Source organism: Stegodyphus dumicola, chromosome 4 (assembly GCF_044657685.1).
Source record: "Stegodyphus dumicola isolate Sdum_Otavi_A_Nest chromosome 4, ASM4465768v1".
NCBI classification, from domain to species: domain Eukaryota; kingdom Metazoa; phylum Arthropoda; class Arachnida; order Araneae; family Eresidae; genus Stegodyphus; species Stegodyphus dumicola.
The window spans coordinates 14,035,502-14,062,296 of record NC_140771.1 but is presented as its reverse complement, the minus strand read 5'-3'; the positions used below and the strand labels follow the sequence as shown (position 1 = coordinate 14,062,296).

Here is a 26,795-nt window from a genome sequence, read left to right as displayed (position 1 = left end):
ATGACTTAAAAATGTATTCTAACATCTAAATATAGACCTAGTATCTTTCCTCGGACAGAGGTTGAGCCTTTTCAGGAAAGAAAAGCCCCACTCATATGCCAAAAGCTCTTATTCAGGAAATGCAATGAATTTATGAGAGTGGGTCCATTTTTAGTTCCTGAAAGGGCTAAAAAGCATCACCCTAGTCCCGCACGTGCCATGTAGTACAACTCCTGCAGAACTCCTGTACACTTTTTGAACGGTATGATCTAACGCTGGAGACCATTACTGTATAAAGGCGCCTTACGTTTATTCTCACGTTGTTATCGGAACGTATCCAGGGAAAATTTGTGCTTGATGGCTTGAATTATATCGACAGAGCATCGAGATCAGAAAATCTAGAACTCTTTCCTTTTTATTTTCAAAGCTACACTTTTCCGTTTAAATTTCCTTCCACACACAGAATTCTCTTTGTTCTCCTTTGTGACGAATCGTTTTATCATTTTCCTTTGGGGGGCTGAAAAAAAAAAAAAAAAAAAAAAAAAAAAAGGGTTTTATACTAGCATACTTTGAAAGAGTACATCACCTGTATAATCAGGTTCAAATTCAAACGGAGCTCGGCCGTGGTACTTCTTAGCTTATGAGTGGATTTGTAATTCCAGTCGGAACCTAAAATATGACGAGGTCCGATAATTTATTTTTTATTTAACCATTTATTATTAATTTAATAATTTATGAAATCCCTATCTCTTTACATTTCTTTTAATTCTATTTGAATCCTATAATTATTTTAATTTTTAGTTATTTTATTTATTTATTGTTTCCTTCCTTCCTGATAGACTTCCATACGGCTCCGGCATTTCTAATTTTAGAAATTGAGCCTTGCTTATCTGCTATATTTGCTTCAGGTAGAGACATTGGATATTTTTTGAAAGCTGGAGGCATGAAAAATGAGCAATACCCTCGCCGGGAATCGAACCACGGAACTCTGGAATACGCACCCAGCGTGCTGACCACTACACTACGAAGGCATACTAAGAAGGCGGGAGAAATACCTTATAATGTCAAAGCTTAAATTGCGCAACCGAAGCCCGGCTCCGGTACTTCTCAGTTTTCGAGATATATTCTAATTTAAGCAGGAGAGCATCGGGGCCCTAAATACAAGAGCTTCGACACTTTTTTTATGTAAGTGAACCACAATTTTAGCACATACATTTTGTTTTAATAGTAAAACATGCCTTTAAAAATCAATTCTGAAAGCAGGCCTGTCTTTCCCTCGCACTCAAGCCTTGCGCGGAGATTGAGACTTTTAAGGAAAGAAAAGCCCCCAATCATATGTCAAAGTCTTATTCTCCAGGATATGTAATGAATTTATAAGAGCGGGCAAATTTTGTTTTCCTCAAAGAACTAAAAAGTGATACCCTGGCCATGCACGTTTCACGCTAGTGATATCGTACCGCAGAGCTTCTGCAGATTTTCTAAGACAAGACTTCTACAGACTAAGACAAGGTCCGACTTTTTTTTTTTTCTATTTAACTATTTGAAATTAATTTAATAATTTATTAGCTTTCTCTTCTCATCATTACGTATGCTTAATTTTAATTAAATAATTATTTAAATTAATATTTATTTAAATTTATTATTTAATTATTTTTATTTTTAGCTATTTTATTTATTTATTTTTTCTATCCTTCATCACGATCTTCCATAGGGCTGCGGCACTTCTAATTTTAGATATTAAGCCGTACTTCAAGTACAAAATTACCGTGATGAATCCGAGGATAAATTTCCGATTGATGTTGAGATACTATTCTTATTCACATCTGGCGACAGAATTTGGCGAAATCTGAAGCCGGAAGTGACGTTTTGGCACGTCAGCTGTTGTTTCTTTTTTGCCGTCTGCTTTTGTAACTTGTCTTCCGCATTTTTGGTGCTCGAGGCGGTAACGCTTGAAGTTACTGTTTATAAGAGGCTTTAGTTTTAGTACCTTGACATATGTTTTTAAACGTAACATTTGAACTCAGTCGAAGGTTTTAAAAATCATGCTCAGTATATCTCAGCTTTTGTTAATTCCAGCCCTTTTACTTTTCCGCTTTTTAATTAGCTATTCTTTATCAGGTTTTTCTGTGAAAGGTGTAAGTTGGTCTCAAGAAGCATCAAAAGTAAGCTTTTTCCCTACGTTTTATAAAACGAAATTTTTTGTAAATAAAAATAAATAAGAATTAAAAATATTATTGTATTTTCTGAGATTTATTGTTGCTTAGCTACTGTTTCTATATTTTAATTTTTCAATTGTATAATTTCGTATTTGGTACGTGGTAAGTTTGTTTTGGAATGATGTTTTATGCAAAAGTATGAAATTCAAAACCAAGCAAAATTCAACCCTAGATTGACGGTGATTTTATAAAAAATTGTGAAATTCTAGGAAGACTAGTACAGAGTTCCATATCTTCAAGGAGCAAGAATATTCTTAAACATAAAATGCAGTCTGACATTTAACTTTTAATTGTAATGATATATTAGTTTCTTTTATTTATATATCATTACAATTTCTTCATGTGGTTTTTAATCTACCTTTTTATTCAATCACTGTCATTACCTGTTGAAAAACCAACATTGCAGCAGCTATAATTTATTATCATGTTTACTAAGTCTAATATCTCGTAGAATAAAAGACTATATTAAAAAATATATTTCAGAAGTCGTGGAAAGAATTATTTTAATGTAAAACATATGATACCTTTAAAGACTATGAAATTTCAAATTCCTAGATCTTGGAGTTTTGAAATTTGTAATTGCAACCTCCAATATGTGACAGAATTTTGTATTATGAGTGTTTTCATACAGCCATTCAATAATAATAAGAACTTATAAATATATGCATGATAAGATTATACTTCATAGGATCATTTTTATAATATACATATTATAAAATGAATGAGAAAATTATGAAAGAGATATAAAAAATTGCTTTAAAATTAATATCATGTTTGATATATTTACAAGATGAAAATTTTAGAGTGTTATGGAAAATTCTGTCAATCATGTAAATGTATATATTGTTTCCATATGCATCAGAGTCATAGTTAGGGTTTTCAGTGCCCAGGAACAGTTGACGATTTTGTGCCCCTTTGTGTTGGCTAAGAATGGAAAATATTTAATTCTAAAATTTTGCAACATCTGTTAGGCTTCCCCTGGATTTCTAGGGACAGATGTTTCCCCTTGCCTCTCTCTAGCTACACTTCTAGTATGCATAAATATTTGTCTATATATTTAGAACTAAATTTTATTTTCTAAAATTTGGTTATTATAACAATGTAAAATTTTAATCAGCATTCATGTAATATAACTGATGGATCATTTTAATGCTAAAGAAAAATGGGAAACTGCTACAACTAAATATTTTTTTATAGATGTGATATAAATTTGAAGCAGATGGCTATTGATTTGTAATTATTTATTGATGAATAACTAGCTGCTATGATTGCTGCAGATTTATTGAAAATCCTGTTTTGTATTACTGAAAGGTGGTTTCTCCTATATTTCTGAATTTTAATTTCAGATGTTGAGGAACAGATGTCATTTTTTCAGTTTTAACCAACATATTTGCTTATTTAAAATATATGAATGTGTGAGTATTCACTGTTGGGGACATTTGAAACATTTGGTCTGAAATTGAAATATTAGTATTAACCTTAATACAGAAAATAATGTAGCTACATGAAAAAATAAATATAATCTGTCTAATTGTATTATTTCAAGAAAGATACTATTAAGCATGATTGTTGCTGAAGTAGGATAAGATTTTTTTATAAGTTGCTAATAATAGTAGATATGCAAGACTACACTTCAATGCAACCCATGCACAGTTATTAATTTAATTTTTTTTTTTTTTTTTTTTTTTTTTTTTATATATATATAAGCCTAACTGAAAAATAAAATCAGTGTTTATAAAACAGTTTCAACAGGGTTATCAGATTCATGCATTACCATATGAGAAAATTTTAAAATCGATTAAACAAATACATTTTTAAGTAACCATTTTATTTAAATTTTAAACAAGTACCCAACATTTAATTTTTAACCAAAAAGGATTTTTTATTTATGAAGCACTTCAAAGGAAACCTTTTAAGGTGTTTATTTTCAGTTTTCAGACCTGTTGTCATGAAGAAATAGAAACTATTGCTACTTGAATATTTATTGTAAGCGTTATGCTCAAATGATCCAAGGGAAAAAATGCACACCTACATTTTGAATAATTAAACCTTTGCTGTACTAAATAATTCCACAAGATTCAGTTTGGCATTTATTTATGGTTGAATAGTGTCATAGCTGACTTTCTGAGCACATGGTATTGTTATTTTGAACATCTCATTTTAAATATATTTGCCTTGAACTTCTAAAGGATTAATTCTGAAGAGTCCTTGTAATTGCTTAGCTTAATTTTTTAAATTTTTTTTTTATTAGTTAAACTGGAATTTACGTATAAAAATCCGGATGGTAATTTTTTTTATTCTTCTGTTATCAGGACTGGATTCAGAAATGTATGTATGCCTATATGTATGGATGTATCTGTTCATATATGCATGTATCAAAATTAATTCTTTATAATACTTCACTGTAATTCATCTCACTTTAATCGCACTAATTGGATTAAAACTCTACAAGTTTGGTTTTAACTCAAATTGCCAGTTTGGTATCAGACTTCTTACTTGAATAAAAGACAAAACACCTACACATTAATTAATTATTGTTAATTGAACAGGGGGCGGTTTGTTCCCCTTTAAAAGTCAACCAATTTCCGATCAATGATGATAATTACTTACTTTATTAATTTTCATTTTAAAAGTTTACATTTCAATTTTTCATGATTTAAGTTCAAGTTCCTTTAAAAATATTATTTTGGGGATTAAATTTCAATGCTTCTAGATTACTTCATTCAGATACATTCTACTAACTTTATATTAGGAGGTAATATAATCAACATTAGTTTAGTAAATATATACAAACATATGTGCCTATATGTATGTGTACATACATTTATGCACATACATACATGCATACATACATATATTTCTCAATTCAGTCCCGATAACAGGAGAGAACCTTAAAAATATATATTTAAAAAGAAAAAAAAAAACTTTTAAAACTTTATAATGGTAAATTTCATAGTGCTATATTATAACCTGAAATTTTCAGACAGCAATATATGTTTATTTAAATTAATTTTAATTAATGAGAATAAATTTTGCAGATTTAAAATAACTGCTATCATTCTGCTTTGACTTAGAAGTTGTTTCGACAAGAAATATAAGTACAGTAATTTTGAATAAATTTATTCAGTTTTTAAAAGTATCATATAGAAGTGGATTAAAAAAAGTAAACAATTTTAAATATTGTTTGATGGAAATTTTAATCTGAATGTATTTTTAATAATTAAAATATTGTATTGAAGATATGCATAAATTATCAAGAATATCTGAGATGTACTCAGGCTGATTAAACATTTTTATACTGATTTTTCTGTGATTCCATGATTCTGTGGGTCAATTATTTATTTATTTATTTATTCCTTTTGGAATTTGAATCCTTCACATTGAAGTTCACATTTCATAGTGTTTTATAAACAGTTTAAAAACATAAATATTTTTGTGCCATCCTTTGGGCATGGCAACTTTTGTTCTGGGGCCCCTTGCGTTTTGTTCCCCTCATCTGAAAATCTCTTCTCACATAATTGTTTCTTCAAGGTTAATGTCTCCCAGGGCAGTATTTAACCATTATGCAATATGAATACATAGTACAGCTAAATTGAGAGAGAAGGAATTTAAAAAATAAATAAATTAAAAAATATTTGGCCACCAAAATCTTTTAAGTACTTAGGGCTTCTGAAAGCCTTAATCTGCCCCAGGAGTGCTAAAAATTGTGCCACTAAATCTAGGCTATGTGTAGGGTATTCTAGTACTGACAGATTGATTTTGGACAATTTTGTCAATGCTGTTGCAACAGTATATAGCTGGGCATTATCCTCTCGCAAAATCAACAATTTTTTGAGAAAACCCAGTCTTTTCTTCTTCATGGCTGGACGTAAATGATTTTAAATAGACATAATAGTCACTTTGCATTGTTTGTCTTTGAGTGTAACCTGCCCAAACTTGCTCAGAAGTGCTTCAGTTATTGACTTCCTGAAGTATTTTTAAATATTTCATTAACCTCATTCATACTGTAGCATTTCAGATGTTTCATTACAGCTTGTTGCAAGTTTACCACAAAATTAAATCATTTCTCAACTATATAATTCTACAGATATTTTCCTCACCCTTAGCATAAAAAAATACTAAGTACTCCCATTTACATGATATCAAATACTGAAGACCATGTCTGTCCAATCACAGATTTTAACATGTCAATGTATGACCTTCATAAAACCTAGTGCACTAGTAGAAAACTGTAGCAGCTAATATCAAGCAAGAAAAGTAAGTAGTTTAAAAAAAAAAAAAAAAAAATTGATCAACTTTTGTGTGTTATGACATGCTGCATTAATTTTTGTTTTCTGGAATGTTCAAGGTTTTGAACATTCCATTTTGAAAGACTTAACTTTTGTTACATTTATACTTTAAAGTATTTTTGTAATTTCATTTTTTCCTTCCTTTCTTTCTTTCTTTATTTTTTATTTATTTTTTTTTTAATTTCCATTTATTAAGTTTGACCTAATGATTTTTTTTTTGTTGTTGTTTTGTTTGTCGACAAATATTTCAAGATAATTTAGTGAGCATTCTATACGCATACATAATATGTTTATTCTCTCTCATTAAATCAACAATTTTATTATTTAAAGAAGGGATTTAATATATTAAATGCTTAATAATTTGGTGTACAGAAAAGTAAAAATTATTTTGTTTATTTTAATTTTAGTGGCATCACACATTATCAAGATTACAAGATAGACCTTTACGTACAGTTGTGGCAACTAGCAATTATGATGATTTTAATAGGACCTTAGATAATATTTTAATTAGTAGGGTTCCCGGAACAGATGGACATGAAGCAGTTCGAAAGGTATAGTCTTCTTTAGCTTCCCATCTATCAGCTATTTATTGAAAAACTAGAGCACTCTTCACCCTTAAATTGCAATTAAATTATATGTGCATGAGTAAAATTGTTTAGAATTGTTAGCATTTATGCAAAAACTTATCCATGGTACATATTTATGAAATGTATGAATATAAAAAGTTATTTTTATAATTTTGCATATTATAAATTTGATTTATTGATTTCATGTAAAATTATGCTATCAGTTAAAAAAAACTTCAACCTGAAACCATTTTGTAATTAATTCAATTAGTCTCTAATTAAATTTTATCTGTAAATACATAAACATAAATGTTTATCTGTCCTATTCAAAATTTTTGCATAAGGTGAATTTCTCTGTTGTTGATGTAATTCAGAAACTTTGTACAGTCAAAAGTCGTTAATTCGGACACCCATAATCTGGAATGATCTATAATCCGGACCTCAAAACTACAAACTTTCTGCGCATGCGTTGCATTGACGCATGCGCATAGGCATTTACGTGTGCGCGTAAGATCTTTACGGCTGCGAATATGCGTGTACGCATGTGCATAATACGTTTACACATGTGCGTTTAATGTATAACAGACGTTATAAGCTAAGCTAAAATTATCTAATTCAGTTAATGTTGCAGATTGGGTTGTTCCTTAATCTTCGAATTGGATCCGGCTTATTATTTTTTGCAGACTGTTAGAGCAATTTTATAAAAGTAAGCTTAAACTTTCGATTATGTCAAATAGAATTTCCGATATATATTTACTAATATGTAAAGGATCTACGAAGAGAAAGTATGTTTCGAAATCCGAAATCTGTTTATCAATTTCACGCTGCTCTGCGGCGGGGCGGGGGAAATGCCGCAGCGCACAATGAATTGGAAGTTGATCTGTCAGCACTATCCTTATCTTCAGGGCAGATGTTTTTATTTTATTTGGCTTATAATTCCTTACTAAATGCAGTATTTCATCTCGATGTACTCCGTCTTTGATATGATTTAAATCAAGTTCCTTGTCATTATAATTCGCTTCCGATAGTGAAGAAAGTGACACAGAGGTTATTGAAAACGAAAAAATTTCGATATCTAAATTAGTCGGTATTCTCGACACAGCAATTATAGGACTTGAACAGCGGAACATTGTAACTAAACAAGAAATTATGTCTGTTTAATAGAATTAAAGAGAAAGTATTATCACATGAAACGAAACAACTTAAACAACTTGCATTGAAAGAAATGTTTAATAAAGTAAACAAATAAATATTAAGCTTTTTCTTTTTTGTAAATTTTGATATTCTTTAGATCATAATTGTTCTTTATTTCATAAATTACGGTTTCATATTTTTAATTTTATAATTTCTGCATGCCATCTTACCAGATTTAAACTGATGATCTATAATCTGGAATCGCCGAAGTCTCGGCGAGTCCGGATTAACGACTTTTGACTGCAGCTTTATTAATCAAAAAAGTAACACAATTGAATAAATTCTTTTGAAGTTTATACTTTAATAAAAGTAATGTATGTATATTCTGCAATATTTTACTATATCTAGTCTTTTCAAGTTCTCATCATACCTTTTTGTTACAGTATATAAATTCAGAAATGAAAAATTTAGGATGGACTGTGGAAGAAGATTCTTTTACTGATCGTACACCTCATGGAAAGAAACCATTTTCCAATATTGTAGCCACTCTGAATCCTTATGCTTGTCGTCGCCTCACTATAGCATGCCATTATGATTCATTGTATAACCGAGAGTATACATTTTTAGGTGCTACTGATTCTGCTGTACCTTGTGCTATGATGATTCATGCAGCAAAAATGCTTGATTCAGCATTAAAAGAACAAAAAGAAAAGGTTATAATATATATTTTTGGTCTTTAAAAATTTTATATAAAATAAAATATTAAATGTATTTTATTAAATACTGTGTGATAGTTATTTATTAAGAAAAATGTTAGATGGTCCTTAATTCTCTTGTTTTCTAATATTATGCCTAAATAATTCCTATCAGTGTTAGTATGGAACAACATCTATATCATAAAAAGATAAATATTAAATTTCTTTTATAGCAATATGTAAAGCTCAGCCTCATTCTTTTCATCACGCTAATTTGCATAAATTTACCTATCCCTTGTTAAAATATATTTAATATTTTGTTGTTGAATAAATGTTTTTGAATCGCGCATTATCTGCTTTTATCGCTATTGATGTGCATTCTAGAATGAGATGTAATAGCCTTATATTTCTGCATAATTAACTAGAGTAAAATTTTTAATTCTATGAATTTTTTAAAGCATGTCTTTTTTAGTTTTTTAGTTCTGTTTTTTATTTTATATGTATTAAAAATATTATTACTTGTACGGTCAAAAGTCGTTAATTCGGACCTCAAAGCTACAAACTTTTTGCGCATGCACGTTTAATGTATAACGGGCGGTATAAGCTAAGCTAAAATTATCTAATTATCTATTTCAGTTAATGTTGCAGATTGCGTTGTTCGTTAATCTTCGAATTGTATCCAGCTTATTATTTTTTGCAGACTGTTAAAGGAATTTTATAAAAGTAAGTTGGAACTTTCGATTATGTCAAATAAAATTTCCGATTCTGGAGCTGCCAAAGGATCTACAAAGGGAAAAAAGCATGTTTCGATGTCCATCAAACAAAAAGTGGAATTGCTGCAAAAAATGGATAAAGGCTCCTTTGTTTGTCTAACCATTCCAAAATACGTTTATCAATTTCATGCTGCTCTGCGGTGGGGTGGGGGGACGTTGCGGCGCACAATGAACTGAAAGGTGATCTGTCAGCGCTATCCTTATCTTCAGGGCAGATGTTTTTATTTTATTCGGCTTATAATTCCTTACTAAATGTTGTATTTCATCTCGAAGTACTTCATCTTTGATATGATTTAAATCAAATTCCTCGTCGTTTTAAATATCACGAATACAAATCAAGTAGTTTTCTGGTTGCAATTTTCTAATTTTGACTATGCGCAATGTATGCTTTACGCATGCGCATTGAAAGAAATGTTTAATAAAGTAAACAAATAAATATTAAGCATTCTTTTTTTTGTAAATTTTGATTCCCTTTAGATCATAATTGCTCTTTATTTCATAAATTCCATTTTCATATTTTTAATTTTATAATTTCTGCATGCCATCTTACCGGATTTAAACTGATGATCTATAATCCGGAATCGCCAAAGTCCCAACAAGTCCGGATTAAATACTTTTGACTGTATATTTTATTTTATCATGTGATTTAACCCTTTGAGGGGCGGTATATAAAATAATTTAAATTGGGGTGCATAAATTGTAACTTATGGACTTAAAAACACAAAACTAAGAGTAGAGCAAAATCTTGAATTTTGAGGGCTAGTATATACTTGAATTTTATACCAGTACCTCTCTAAGGGATTTTTTTCCAGGTAGCTGCCAATTGTTAATTTTTGTTTATTTCATCTATTTTTGCCTACCTTTGATGTGCATCTATAGAGATGGGTGCTTGAATATAGTTATGTAATTCTGAAATCAAAAATGTTTAAAATTTCACTACAAATTTTATATTTTAAAAATAAAATTTACATCTTTATGTGCTTGGATTATGCCACCCAGCTGAATATACTTAAGTAAAATATGGGTAAAAAGCTTTTGAAAGTTATTTAAATTCAATATTATTATTTTATGAAAAAATGAAACAAATATAACATTGCATGTGTAAACTGTATCATGCTATAATTGAACTAATATAATGTTATAAGGAGCTGTAACTCGGTGAAAAATAAAAATTGAAAAATGAAACTCTGCAACTCAGCTGAAAAATTATGTTGCATTTTTAAAGTTATGTTATGTTATGCTTTAGATAATATATAACAAGCATACTTCACGCTATGGTAGCAAGAAACGCCCCCCAAACACTTTCGATTATCGGACCCCCTAAGGGCCCCTTTTTAATTTTTTGTAAATGTAAGTTGAAATATATCATTTTGTTCAGAAAGAAAAGCCATTTAACGATTTTAGTATTCAATACACCTCAAAAGCCGTTATTTTGATCAAAACTAAAAGAACTCAACTATTTGTCCTCTCTTTTTTTTTTTTTTTTTCCTTCTGAAGATAAATCTTTTCCATCTAAAACTGTCCTTGGAAATATTTTTCCTGCTTGACCGACAGTGTGTACCTCTTGTGTAATTTCTTTCAGCAAGTTATCAATTCTAGGTGTTTTTCCTGGATTTATTCTTTTTACTGCATTCGCCAACTTCTGAAACTGTTATTCACTTGTTGCATCTTAATTTAGCAATTCTGTATTTTTTTTTAAGAGTCTAGAATGTACATGCATTGATTACAGTTATATCAGTTATATTTAGTAAGACAGATACCAGTATTTAATTTTAAAACACAATTCATATCATCATATATTTACTCCAAAAATTTACAGCCTCCTTTATACTGTAACAAGTTTATAATGATTATAAAAATGTCAACAAAAATCTGAAAGGTTTCAGATTCTAAATTAGATGCAAAGGGGCATTTTTTAATTTTCTGTGTTAACATTTTTAACAACAGATTTGAAGCAATTGCTCTCATTTAGAGATTTTGAGGCAAAGTATTGTATTCAAGTTGAAATTTTATTGCAGTTTCTTTTACTGTTAGTAAATTCCACAAGCATGTATTTTAAAATTGAGTTCAAGGGAAAAAAAAAATCACAATTTGTTTATAAAAACCATTGGAACTTGGAATACACAATGAAAAAGAATGCATGTAAAATAGTGATTTTACTTGACAAGAGTTGTTAAAGTATGGTTGCCAGAACCTGGCATGCATTAAAAATTTGGCAACTTCTATTAAGATGAATTGTGCTAATACGTAAGTACCAGTTAGACATGCACAGCGATATTCAGCTCCAAAAGAATTAAAATATATCTGTCTTCACATTTTCATCACATTACATGGGATCATCATAGGCTGAATATGTAGTTTGATCAGAAGAGAGAAAGATACAAAGTACATATTCTTTTCTTCTTAACATACATTCTTCTAATGTGCAAATAACATTCTATAGTCAGTAAAAACAAAATTGAGCTTTTAAATGTAATTATCAGTTATGTTTATTGTATTAAATTTTTTATTATTTTAGAACAATCAATTGACACTGCAGTTCATATTTTTTGATGGAGAAGAAGCCTTTCAACGGTGGAGTCATACAGATTCTTTGTATGGTTCCAGACATTTGGCAGCAAAGTGGAACAGAATGACACCTTTTCCCCATGGCCTGAATGATGGTCGTCATTGTACTTCAAAAGATTATGCATCATATTTAGATAGGATGGTATGGATTTATTAATTCCCCTCTCTTCCACACATGCTTAGTCACACTCTCAAGATTTGTAGTAAAATTAATGATATTGTTTAGATATGTTCATAAAAGATTTGAAGATGCACTCTGCTATTGTTTATATGAAATGAATGGAATAGATAAAAACAAGGTATTGAAAATATATCTTGCCTGTCTTCCTTTCATGGTGTAATTTTCAGATGCATCATTTGCGACATTTAATTGTATGATGAATTAATTTTGTCTTCTCAGAACAGAAGATTTAATAACATATTTACTTGGAAATATAATCCAAGATAAAATATTTCTCATAAAGTTAGATCATTGTATTTTTATTTTTTGTACTGTGCTTGTGTTTTAAGAGAAAATGTATAACTTATTAATAAGTAATTGAAGATTGTCCAGACCTTCTAAAGGCATAGATTTTAAGTGCTTATAACTTTCATTTGTTCAAAAAACAAATCATTAGGAGAGTAAATAATTCCTGAAAAAATTCGCTACTCAAGTAATGTATAATGAAGAAAGAAGAAACATACTGTTTCATTTTTTTTTCTTTTGAAAATTTTAATATAAGAATATTTGGTATTATTCCGTTTTGAGGGCTGTAAAAAAACTGCAGCGAAAATGTATGCAAAAGCGCGAAATCTAGCAAACGCACCCATTTAACAGAGCGACAACTGTAGCGTATGCACTGATTTCAAATTGCGTAAGTTTAAATAGTTTTAGATTTCTTAAGATGCCATTGAAATACTAGTTTAATTTTTAAATCCTTTTTTTGATATCCTATTGATTTGACAATTTGGGAATTGCCTATGACGAAAAGTCTGCAATAGAATTTTCTCAAAGAAAAGACATCATTCATTATAGAAAATTATGTTTGAACAACCAACAAGATGAAATTATGCTTCAGCAATAACGCGGTAGCGAAATAGCGATGCAGGAATCCATTCAGTTATGTTTAGCCTTTTTTTATATAAATTATAATAATGTTCTGAAATAGTTATTTACTCTTATGCTTCCATTCAGTTATGTTTAGCCTTTTTTATATAAATTATAATAATAAAAAAGTATTATATGAAATTAACCTTTCATCTAAATTAAAACAATAATCTTAGTTATTTACTGTTATAAAATCAAAATACTTCCTTTCTTGTGTTAGGGCTGCCGCAATTATTTTTGGCAGCACTGGCATCAACAATAGTTTGGCAATTTTTTACGGTCCTCAAAATGGAATAGTACCAAATATTCTTATTTCATTTTAAAATTGTAAATAACAGTCAGTACATTACATGTTTGCCATGTCTTTTATTTTTTCTCTTAAGAATTTAAAATATTTATTAAAAAAAATCTACAAATTCTAATGAGAAAAAATAAAGTTCTTTTAATTGTACATAATCAATAGGAAAGATAATTATTTGTATCTGTTTTTTAATTTCACACTTTAAATATAAAAGTACTGTTATTTAATCTTAAGATTGTAAATAATAGTCAATACATTATATATTTTCGGTCATATAACCGTCAATACATTATACTATATAATTACTTTTAGTTCAATGTGTGTCTCTTTATCATTGAAGATTTTTTTATTTCTTAATCATTTGCTGATTTTTAGAATTTAGTATCTTATTATCCCTTCATTTCATTTATTATTATTACTTTTACCTATTCTTTTCCTTTAACTGAATGCCTGAAATTTTCCAATAAGTAATTTTTGGTATACTTTTAATTTGAGTTCCTTATATAATTACAGTAAAGAAGTATATCTCGTATGTGAACTTTTACATGTACTGTATGTAATTATGTATGTGTATAATTTTTACCTATTTTTAGGATGTCATGGTGCTATTAGACTTGATTGGAACAGCTAATCCAAAATTTTATAGCTATTTTCCTGATACATATGGTTTATATTCTCAACTTGTTGATATTGGTAAGTTTTTTTTTAGATGAAGTGTTTTGAATAAATATGAAAATTTCAAGAAATAGTTACCAAACTGAATAGTTAAAAAAAATTATTTTCGTTTAATTTTTATTACTTTTGAAAAGTATTCAAGTTGTTATTGAGATTGTGAGTGGAGTTCTGTTGCTATATCAGAGAGATATATTTTTGCTGATATATAAATCACGTTCCTTAACTGTACCAAAAATGCACATTCATATTCATCCTCACCAAGAAAATAATTAATTTTTTACCTGCTAATGCAATTTTTGTAAGCAGTGAATGAAACTTTTTAAATATATGTGATTTCTGAGCATGAAAATATTTTCTTAAAAGGTATATTGACACGATGACATTTGAAATTGAGAAAAACTTATATTTGAAATTCTATAGACCAGGGTTTCTTAAACAGTAGGGGGTCACCAAAAATTTTAGCAGTTTTGATATTTCTTTAACGTATTATAATAATTTTACAATTACCGAATATTTTTACACAATGTATCTGAAAATAGATAAAGATAGGACAGTACAGACAAAGAAAAAAAAACTGAAAATGTTTCGATGCATTCTTTTTATAATATAAACGTTCATTTTCCTTGATTTGCACGTGACGCTGTCATTTTGTCTGTTACTTATTTAAAATTTTCACATTGTTCTATGGCTTAAAAGTAGAAATTAAAGTTAATGACATAAAACTGCAATAGTATATTACAGTACAAGTGAAAAAATTGACAGTTTCACTCACACACAATACTTATGTTGGATTTGCACAATAGTTATGGGGATCCCACAAAATTTTTAAAAAATATTATGGGGTCCTGGGGGTCGTGAAAAAAATCTCGGTGATAAATGGGGTCTCAAAAAGTTTAAGAAACCCTGCTATAGACAGTAATTTAACAAGCATTTTGTTTAATGAATGAGTGATATATTGATTCTGGCTTAATAAAGTGAGCAATATATAATGAAGCTTTAGTGTGTGGTAAATTGGGGGATTTTACGATCATATTTGCTATAGATATGAATAATATTTGAAAAACTTAAAATTAAATTTTCTTTTGGAAATGGAAGGAATGTGATTTGATCTATAAAATCAAATATAGAAAACGTAGAAGACTTCCTAAATAAAACATTGTTCAAACTTGTTGAATAATAAGAGGAAATTAAATAATTGTAAATCATGAGAAGATTAGTTTTCAGCTTTTTAACATGAGTAACAGAAAGCTTTCTCCAAGGTCTTTAGAATAAAGACTCTGTCAAGTACTGAAAATTCACCTTGCACTTGACAATTATTTTAGTTAAAAACTTAGTAATGACTAATCTCTTTCAAGTACTTAAAATTTGCCTTACGTTTGACAATTATTTATGACTTTAAAAAGGATGAAACTGCAAAGATGATTTGCTGAAACTGGATGGGGAAGATCGCAAAAAGTTTCAAGTAATGCAAACAAACCACATTTCAGGTTGATTATGTGTGCTTAATTTCAGTAGAACTCTGACATTACTCTGTCTAAACTTAGTATTACATAAAACTGCATTTTTGTTAAATTACAGTGGCAACAAAATCCACTTTGATGCAAGCAATGAAATTGCAAATTCCTATTAAAACTTTGACTGTAAATGTAAAGCAGTTTTTAATTTTAGAAAAAAACTGTGTTGAAAAAGTAATCATCATTGGAATAGTTACAAACTTGTGAATAGCTTTAATATACAAAGTATACAAATGATATCAACTCTAAACTTAATATGCCCAGTAATAGACAGTCTTTCATTAACACATTTGTTGTAGATCTCATTTTGAAATAGAATTGAAATCTTTTGCAATGGCCCTTACTTATGAAAAATATTCGCTTTCTGAATGGTAAAACATATATGCTGATGAATCTGAAGATGCCAATACAGAAAGTGGAATAAGTGCAATTTTCTGGCAGTTTTTTGATGTTTTAAATATACAAGCTTGATCAGCAAGATAGTCTTTCCTTTGCTGTCATTCAAATTGTAGTAAATACAAATAATTCATCTTCAACAGTTGAGAAAGAAATCATTAGTCGTCTAGCTAATAATTGGAAAATGATTGCTCGTCAGTTGATCCCAGGCTAGTGTGGAATTCCAGGCAATCAATCTGCAGATTAGCTTGTCAAATTAATGTTCTTTTACTCTAGTCAGATCCTCCTCTTTCTGTATAAAAATGTAAAACAATCATTAATTCTAAATTAAAGTTATTAAGGTACTTCATTGACCGACCAGAACATTGCTGGCTTTGGGGACATAATATAAGAGCAAAGGATGATTCCTTATGATTTACCTAAAAGGATTGATGTGGCCTGTACTTCTTGATGGCATATGATTAACTTTGGCAGTGTTTAAATAAAACTAAAGTGGTTATCTTTGCTATATGGCCTCTCTGTAAAAGTGATTTTATAACTAGACAGAATCTTGCTAAATATTTTGTATTATAACTTACTAACATCAGGGACATGTCTTCCAGTGACATAAGCTTCCTTTCTTGCTGGACAACAATATAGTATGTAGTGGAATGTTACAAAATGGGTATAGGTTGGAGGATGTTTCGTTGGTGATTATATTATATGTTGTATTTATCTGATCTGAAATGCTTGGAACTAAACATATCTAGGAATATTTCAGATGTTGTTACATACATGGATTAGATTGCTTCTGTGGAAATATTGTAGTGTTTCATTAAAGAGTGCCAATGTGAATTTAATTTTAAATCATTAGAATTTTAAAGTAAGTTGGCAGTTATATTTAATATATGTATACTTCTGAAATTTCAAAAGATATAACTGAGGCATATAACTTTTAACTTTCAGACGTAACATGAAAATCTCTTTTCATATCTGGTGGATAACTGTAAAAATGAAACGTTTTATGGCATTTCCACAAAAATCTTCCTTTGGATTAAAATGGATTATTTGGTTAGGCAAAGCACACATAAAGCAAAAAGTGCATCTATCTGCATAACAGTGTGATACCTTAAAACCACATGATTTATGGATAAATCTAGTGGTTGAAACTTAGCCCCCTTTCATGGTTTGTATGGACAAAGTAACAGATTTCATAGTTTAAGACAAAGTACTTGCATAATTTCACTATTTTGCTCACTGGTTTTACTTTATTGAAATTTGGGAGAATATATGTTTTTGCATTTTACAAGTATAATGTTTTCATTTACCATCTAATCAAATGTATAAAATGTGCCTTTTTTTTTTTTTTTTTTCAGTAATAAATTCTTTTAAATAGTTTGTCTTTGAAACTGTTAACAGTTAATAATCCAGGCATTTTAGTTAAAATTATATATCAATGACATTAAGCATTCATATAATATAGAATAATTTTCTACACTTTAATATAGTTTCTTTTTTTTTTTTTTTTTTCTTTTTCAATTCATAGAACATAGACTGAACAGTCTTGGTCTAGTTGAAGCTGAGCCGCCAGAGAGTAGAACTCAGTATTTTGACAGTAGATCTACATTAGCATTTGTGGAGGATGATCATATACCATTTATGAGAAAAGGTAAATATTTAAAAAAAATTAAAACTTATAAAACTCTAATTGTTAAAGCACTAGCAAAGTCTCTTGTATTTGAAAAGTTGGTAATTTCATTTATGTTTTTGTTATAGATTTAATAGGTTTTTCATTTGTTTAAATTGTTGAAGTTTAATGTATTTGCAAAGACATTGGATGTTTCAGAGTAAGAATACAAATAATGGATCATTCAATTGCTAGCTAGACATGCTACCACTTACATCATAAGAGCATGCATGGAGAATGTGAAAATTCCTTACATATACGATATATGATCAAATTAATTTGTTTGATTACAATGCAAATATTTTATTCCATCAATATCAAAATACATAATTTCTGTTTGAAAAACAGAAAGTATGAAATGATGCAGTGAAGGTTTGAAATAATAAAATTGAATACTGGGTTTAAAAGTTTATTTATAGCATTAAATATATAGCATATTTCTTTTTAATGAGTTGTTATTTTGTAAATAGATTTTCCCTAGCATCAAGAATAAATATTGGTCATTAAAATATTTATCTTAAAAAATAAATTTCAGTTAATTTTTTTAGTTATATATTTATTTAAAATTAGCTTTGTGTTTTAATTATGTATGTGATTAAGATCAAAATATACATCTGTATTGTTGAGTAAGAAAAACAAAACTGTCTATGAGGATTATGTAGAGCATTATGCAAGCTCCCCATTTAGGCCTTCTGAGCGTATTTGAATTTCATATACAGTCAAAAGTCTTTAATCCAGACTCGTTGGGACTTCGGTGATTCTGGATTATTGGTTTTTTCGGATTATAGATCATCAGTTGAAATCTGGTAAGATGGCAGAAATTATAAAATTAAAAATATGAAACCATAATTTATGAAATAAAGAGCAATTATCATCTAAAGGGTATCAAAATAAAAAAAAAAAGTTTAATATTTATTTGTTTACTTTATTAAACATTTCTTCCAACGCGCGCATTCGTAAAGCATACATTACGCATAGTCGAAATTACGGTCATGATATTTATAATGACGAGGAATTTGATTTAAATCATATCAAAGATGGAGTACATCGAGATGAAATAATACATTTAGTAAAGAATTATAAGCCGAATAAAATAAAAACATCTGCCCTGAAGATAAGGATAGTGCTTCCAGTTCATTGCTTGCCGTGATGTTCCCCCCTTCCGCCGCAGAGCAGCGTAAAATTTATAAGCAGATTTCAGAATGGTTAGAGAAACAAAGGATATGCCTTTATCCATTTTTTGGAGCAATTCAACTTTTTGTTTGATGGACATCGAAACATGCCTTCGCTTTGTAGATCCTTTGGCAGCTCCAGAATCGGAAATTCTTTTTGACATAATCGAAAGTTAAAGCTTACTTTTGTAAAATTGCTCTAACAGTCTGAAAAATATAATAAGCCGGGTTCAATTCGAAGATTAAGGAACAACGCAATCTGCAACTTTAACTGAAATAGATAATTAGATATTTTTAGCTTAGCCTATACCGTCCATTATACATTAAACACGCATGCGTTAAACGTATTATGCGCATGCACAAAAAGTTTGTAACTTTGATGTCCAGATTATAGATCATTCTGGATTATGGACGTCCGGATTAAAGACGTTTGACTGTATATATAAAGTATATCTCAAGTTGTTAAGTTTAATTATTAAGTTTTCACTAAGCAAATCATCAAAATATATGCTTCCTGGAAAAAATATTTGTAGGCTGTCTTATATATATATATATATAGATACACATAAATAACAGTAAAGTAAGCTCTAAAATTTTTCATATTATGTGCTTAGTAAAATATCCAGAAGATTTCAGAGTGATAAGCCAGGTAAAAAGAAGGCTTATTTAAAATCATTTCAGAAATATGTTGCACCATTGGAAAATATATGATTGATTAAAACATTTTAAATCACTAATTTTAAAATACTAATTTTAAATCACTATAGTATACTCAAATCGGTGAATCTTAGCTTTTGTATCAAAATAATTAGAAAGTTTTGACCATAAGGACCAAAAAGGCCTAAATTATACTGTGTAGTATGCAGAATTTAAAATTATTATAATGATTTAACACCGTTTTTGACAAATTTATGGAACGTAGCCACTTGTTACAAAAGTCCATCATCTGTTGCCTCTAATGCAATCATACCACAGATGGTCCAATATACATGGATGGAAACAGAGTACAACTTTGATATGTGCAATGCAATCCATACTGAAATTTATTAATTATATGATAAAAAGTGTATTTTCATGTTTACTTTGCATTATAAATTGCCAAGCTACTTCAAATACATTTTCCAATAAAAAATGCTTAAAATCTTTTTCAGTGACCTATATTTTAATTAATCATAATAACACTAAGCAACTTCAAATCTGTACATGCCTTTCACTAGACCTACAGAAAATGAATGTTGAATTGTAATAACTAAATATGACTTTAGCATTATATAAGGTCATTTATTTATTGAATAGTGAAAATTAGCTTGAGAGAAAATTTTCTATGTTCAGAAAACTAAATAACTATAGTTTCTGTCATTACTAAGAAGGCCACATAAAATAACTAATTCCAGTCATTGTTAAAAGCAAGGATTTTGTAGACACGGGGGGGGGGGGAAGACCAATCCTTAAGTTCCAAAACTATATGAAATGTCTGCAAAAACTCAGTAAACTTAGGGTGTTGTATCAGTATAGCGTAAAACATACAGAATTTTATCTTTGGTAATTGAATTAACAAAACTGTACTCAAAAAAATATTCTGATTGATGCCATATTTGGTTTTTCAAATTGTTCATTGAATATAGGCTGATTATGACCCAGTTGATTTGTTATATATTTATTAAATTTAATAATAACTTTAAATGTGGTGAACAGTTTTTAAACTCTTATTTTAAAAATATTATATTTAATATAATAAAGTGTATATATATATATATATATATATATATATATATATTTAATTTTTAAAATAAAAGTTTTGAAACTTTCATTTTAAAAATTAATCCAATTTTAAGTTATTGCTTTGTTTTAGAAGAAAATTCATGTAGCTAATTCCTCAGTAAGTTGATTAACTGAATTAATCTTTCAACTGTCATGCCCGAGATCATCGTATTGTCATACCCGAATATATATCGGGAGATGTTTATTTTGGCTACATTTGGTTTTTCCAATAAAAAAATTTGACAATTTGTGTACCGAAATCATCAAAATAACTTGACAGTTAAAGGGTTAAAATGTCATGTTTAAAGATGTAAATCATGAAGATATGAAATTATTTAATAAAGTATTAACTAAAATGTATTCTTTTTTTTTTTAATTATTATTATTATTATTATGGATGTAATTGTTTCCTTAGTTGTTAAAAACTATCAGTATATTTCAAATGCTATAAATTTCTACACAAAATATATTTTTTTGCTAGATGAGTGTTATATTTTGCTTGAGTTAAAATTGATTGATAAGGCAGCTTATCTCTAACAGAATTCAAATATAATTTTTGTAAGGAAATTTACCTTTAAAGTAATTTTGAACTTCTTATTATTGTTCTGTAAAATGTAATAATAAAAAAAAGTAGCTAATAAAGGCAAACTATGTTTTAGGTGTTCCCATTGTGCATCTTATACCTAGCCCATTTCCACATGTTTGGCATCGAGAAAGTGATAACCGAGCAAGCTTGCACCATTCTACAATAGACAATCTAAACAAAATTCTCCGTGTTTTTATAGCTGAATATTTACATCTTGATTTCTCTAAAAATCCTTCCATCATGTAATGTAGGATTGTGTGTATCTAAACTTTCAGTTAATCCGGTGTAAATTTTCTCTGTTTCCTCTTTATATGCAATTAATTTTTTATTGATAAAAGTTAATGAATGCATCTGTTTTAAAGTTTATTAACCTGATTGATATTCATTTTAATAAAATTTAAATTAGGAATAGTTGTAACTATCTCAGGTATTTTATTACTTACTGTCCAGTATTACATGATACTGACTAGTTGAAAAGATTACACAGTTTAAATATTGTATTTTTTATTATTTTTAAGGCATGATGTATATCAGCCTTTAAGGAGTTCAAATGGTAAATTTTATACACAAGAAATATTGTAATCAATTGTTTATAAAAGTTTTGAAAGTTCTAAATATAGTGAAGAAAATAAAACTTACTGTTCCTTTAAATTTCAAATATTGCTGTGATATGCAGAAATCAACTTATGTTTCAAACTATGAAGATTCTATTTCTTTAAAGCAGAACAATTTTCTAATATTTAAAAAATATGTGGCTTAGAAATTTTCTGCAGTTCAAATAAACGGAAATATCAGTACTTATGTATTATCCCGTTGACCATGAAATTGTCACAAAGCAGTGCGATTTAGCACTAGTTTTAGATAAGCATAATATAACAACACTCTCATAACATCTGTGCTTTCATTTGATATAACTTTAATTGATTCTTAATAAACAACATTTTGGTTTTATGGATACCAGAATGTAAATTGTTATTGCTGCATTTTGAAAGAAAAAAAAAATAATTATTAAAATTTGGCACTAGTGTGCTATAGAACAGTAAGTAGTGGATTATTTTATTATGTTTATAGCCTGCTATAGAACAGTAAGTTAGTGGATTCTCCATCAAAAAACACTCTATAGTCAGTTGACTAGGTGACAAAGCAGTAATAGATTGTTGAAAATAGCAAAAACTAATAAAAGCATGTTGACAAAGTGCGAAAATGAAACAGGTCGAATATGGATTGTTAATTAAATAAAGAGGCATCAGTTCCTTCAAAATTCCCCAGAAATGATTGGCACAACTCTTGTCAATTTTTATGGTTTAATAATAAAAAAGGGGGATATGGTCGACGGGATACTACATAAGCAACAAAACATCTTATTTTCTTTATCTGTCATTTTTGTTGAATCGGCAGTAGTTTACATGTTCTTCATTATGTAATTTAAATATATAAATATTAAAATACGTATGCATAAATTTCAATTTATATTTTATATTTCTGCCCAATTTTCTTTATTTTTTGCATTCATATTAGGCTGAATTGAATCAAATATGTATAAACTGATTTCCACTGTGTTTGAACTAATGCACAATTGTATGTTTGTTAATTGAAATTATTTTTTTGAAAGGTGCTTACTAAAAATCATTTTAATTGTAGAATGGATTTTTGTTCATAAATGATTTATATTTGATATTAAACTAGGCTTATTTAACTTGTATCAATTTAAGAAAGCAAATATTTCTGATAAGAAAAGAAACTGACCATTTAGAACTGTTTTCTCGTGGTGTGTAAAACTTTACTGCAAATTTGAGATTTTTATAAATGCTACATCTGAATATGAGTATTCATAAAAATAATTTTTTAAGAGTATTTTTTATTGTGGTAATTTTTTTTTTAAGTAGCGCGCTTCAACAAAAATATTACATACATTTTTATTTAATAGTTAAAAATGCTTGTGTGATACATATATGATTATCTTTTTACTTCCTTTTAATAAAATGAGCAAATGTTTTCAAATCTGTATAATTACTGTGGAGTTGTATAATACCGTATAATTATTGTACTCAGCTTAAATGTTTTTATTTGTGACAGATGATCATTAGATGTATGTTTTTATTAGTTTTTCTAAGTAGTCATTTCAAATTCTTCATTTGTCTAGAATACAGTAAAACAATTGCAGTAATTTCATTGAATAAAGCTTTATGTATCTGTATACTTTTTATTAACTAAGGTCAACAAATATTTTAGAATTCACTGACTTTTATACTAGAGCATGAATTCTCCTCAAGAATATTTACTTTTTAAAGAAACGAATATTGCCTCAATTTCCTGCTGGAAGGTAAGGTTAATGTTTTAAAAAGTGCAATTTTATTCCTTTTATTATTATTATTAAAATATGTGTTGTTACTTCCAGTTAGAGGTTTTGAAATTTTAAAAATACAGTAGGAAGTGTACAAAAATAGGAATTTCAAAATTTGTTGCTTATATAAAATAATGTGCCATCTGTTTAAAATATGTATCTTAATTACATTATTGAGATATAATATTCTATGTTTTTTATTCCATAATTTAAAATGTTTTATTGTTTTTTAAAATACAAGGAATTGGTGCTATATATAACTTCATTTCACTTGAATGTCTTATTTCAGTAGCTAAAAGTTATCAATGCATTCATATCTTCTTGTATGATTTGATTATTTTGCTTTGATGATATTTGACTAACATGTGTTAGTATCTGGTTGTAACAAAAGTTTTCTGCCAAAAAACGTTCTTAGTAAAATTAGGGGGGGGGGAGAGATGAAAGCAGACTTTTAGTGTGGATAGTAATCACCACCCAAATCTATGACATTCTGCCAATGTTTTGGTAGTTTTTCAAAGCTTTTGGCCCAGAAACTTGGTGGCCGTGAGTCCAAAAACAGATCATTCTTATTTTGGGTGTCTTATGCAGAATGGAAGATATAGTTGCAGATGTGAAAAAAGGTAGAAGTCTGAAGGAGTGCTGTCTGGGCTATATGGTGGGTGTGGCAAAAGATCCCATTCAAATCCATACTCAAATCCATACAGAGTCCAGCTGGTGAATTCAGGCTTGCATTATCTTAATGGAACATGCAGGCTTGCATTATCTTAATGGAACATTACCTTTTTGCGCCGAAACTGAGTTCGATGTTTTTGCTTGATAGCAGCATCAACACGGACTAGCATCTCTCTGTACACCTTACTGTCGAGGGTTTTACCTTTATCCAGATACTCTTTGTGGATAAAACCATGGCAACCCCACCAGGTAAAAAGCATATCTTTTCATTAATCAACTTGCACTTTGTTGCCGATGAGTTCACGGGAAGCAAACCACCCCCTTTCAGCCTGTGTTGTTAAAGTAAATCCAATTTTCATCACAAGTGATTCAAGAAGTTTCATCTTCTTGAACGTCATAGTCCTTATTTTTGAACTTTCGGTACCAAACTTTTAGTGTCACATGATACAACTTTTGTACCTAAAGCTGTATACATGATTTGGTGACATTCTGTAGATGACTTTTTGCAATGGAACTGGAAGTAAAGGATGATTTTAAAACTTGTAGCGTGATAGTTTCATTTCAGACACCTTGTACATGATGATGATATTTTTTTACAAATTTCACAACACAGTGTTCCAAAGCAAGTCTCTTTCTTTCAAATGCTAAAAATCGTTTATCAAAATATAATTAAAGAGGCCAATGCGAACTGTTTGCACAGACAGTATTTCTGGTGGCAGGAAACTTTTGTTAAACCCCGATATCATTGTCTGAACTTATTATATTCTAATATTAATATATTTTTATATGTTATCTTTCAGCAATAGAAATATCATAATCTTTAATAAAAAATTATGCAGAGAAATTCTAAGACTAGAAAAATTAATATAATTAATTGCTTTGCATATGAGTGACTAGTTCAGTGTCACTTGTATAGGGTTGTGGGGAGGAGCAAAAATCGAATTTCAGAAATAATAATTATTACAATAAAGAGCTGTGTTACTAGAGGTATGCATAGATAACTCAGTCAATATTTACTTGCACTTATTTCTTTTCACGTTTCCATAAATCATTTTACAATGAAGTATACTGGCTTTTATTTCTGTTAATCCTTTTTATATGTATTTTCTAAGAACAGGAAAAAAGTACACTATTATGAAATTAAATATAAGGTAACTATGACTGTGTTTCTGTTAGTTTCCTCAAAGACAAACCTACCTAGCCAAATAACTATCTATTGCTGTGCTATAATTTAATAATCATCCAACTATAAAACATTTTGCAATAGAATTCTCTTTTAAGTTTTATGAGAAGTGTACTGGAAGATAAGGTTAGAACGTATGTTGAATTGGAACAAAAACTGAAGACTGTTCTGCTTTCTTCACGTAAAGAATGCACCAAGTATGGGCTTTCACTTTTTTATTTGTAATAGGTTGTATTGTGCTCCTTTTTTTAGTTTTTGTTTTCATAATGTAGTTTATTGAATGTTATGAAAATCAGTTTGAAAATTTTGTTGTCTCTGCTATTAACTTTCAGAACATAACTTTTTTAATGACGGTGGTTTATTTAGTGAGACATATTTTATACTTTAAGGTATTTTCTCTTCATTTTAACTATTTTTTATAGCTGTGATGTTTAAGCATTAATGGTAGTTACATTCCAGTGACTTTATTGCATATCATGAAATGTACTATGTTTATAAATAAAAAAAATATTTTAAATTTTTGAATTATACTTAATCTGCTGTAATATTTATTGGGTACATGCTTGGATTATTTCCATGATATTTTGTCATTTGCAATGCACTTGTTAGGTTACTGTCTGTTTCCTGCCCCCAAAATGATTTACAAGAGAAAGGGCTAAATTCAAGAATACAACTGTAATTTCAATGTTATTTTATGTCACTCAGTGTGACTGGTACTATGGGAACAGTAGCCGTGGAAAAAAAGTTGAGTTTATCCCCCTCACACACACACAAACACTATTTGTTCGGTGTGTTTTACTTTTTTAAATTTACCCCGATGAGGGCTGACTTAAAACTACTGCTTCAAATAACATGGAGAAAATAAACGCTGTGCAGTGAAAACAACATGAGTTATGATTGCTGATGTGGAGCTTGCTTTTGTATGGTCTTATTTCCGTTCTACAAACACTTTTCTTAGTATAAAAGTTTTAAGAAAATTACAAAATTATATAAGGACGTAAAATATGTAAATTACTATCTAATTAAATATTAATACATTTCATATCAATGATATAATCAGATCAGTAATCTGAATTGTGCATTATAAAGTGAATGTTAAGTCAATTTGGAATTCTTTTGAAAAAGCATCGCTGCATGAAACCTATGGTTCTTTCGTATTTCAACATTATCAATTAAGAGATATTTCACTGACCCTTTTTTTTAAATATATATATAAGA

The 26,795-nt window shown here is 28.9% G+C and overlaps 1 protein-coding gene across 1 annotated transcript; it reads left to right on the top strand.

Moving 5' to 3' along the window:
- Positions 1-1,890: 1,890 nt before the first annotated feature.
- On the top strand, positions 1,891-26,094 carry LOC118198325 (glutaminyl-peptide cyclotransferase-like). Its single transcript, XM_035369978.2, has 7 exons — positions 1,891-2,141; positions 6,892-7,035; positions 8,628-8,897; positions 12,171-12,362; positions 14,202-14,301; positions 17,719-17,841; positions 21,452-26,094. Exons 1-7 carry the CDS (start codon positions 2,022-2,024, stop codon positions 21,622-21,624), a joined length of 1,122 nt encoding a protein of 373 aa, XP_035225869.1. The 5' UTR covers positions 1,891-2,021; the 3' UTR covers positions 21,625-26,094.
- Positions 26,095-26,795: the final 701 nt, after the last annotated feature.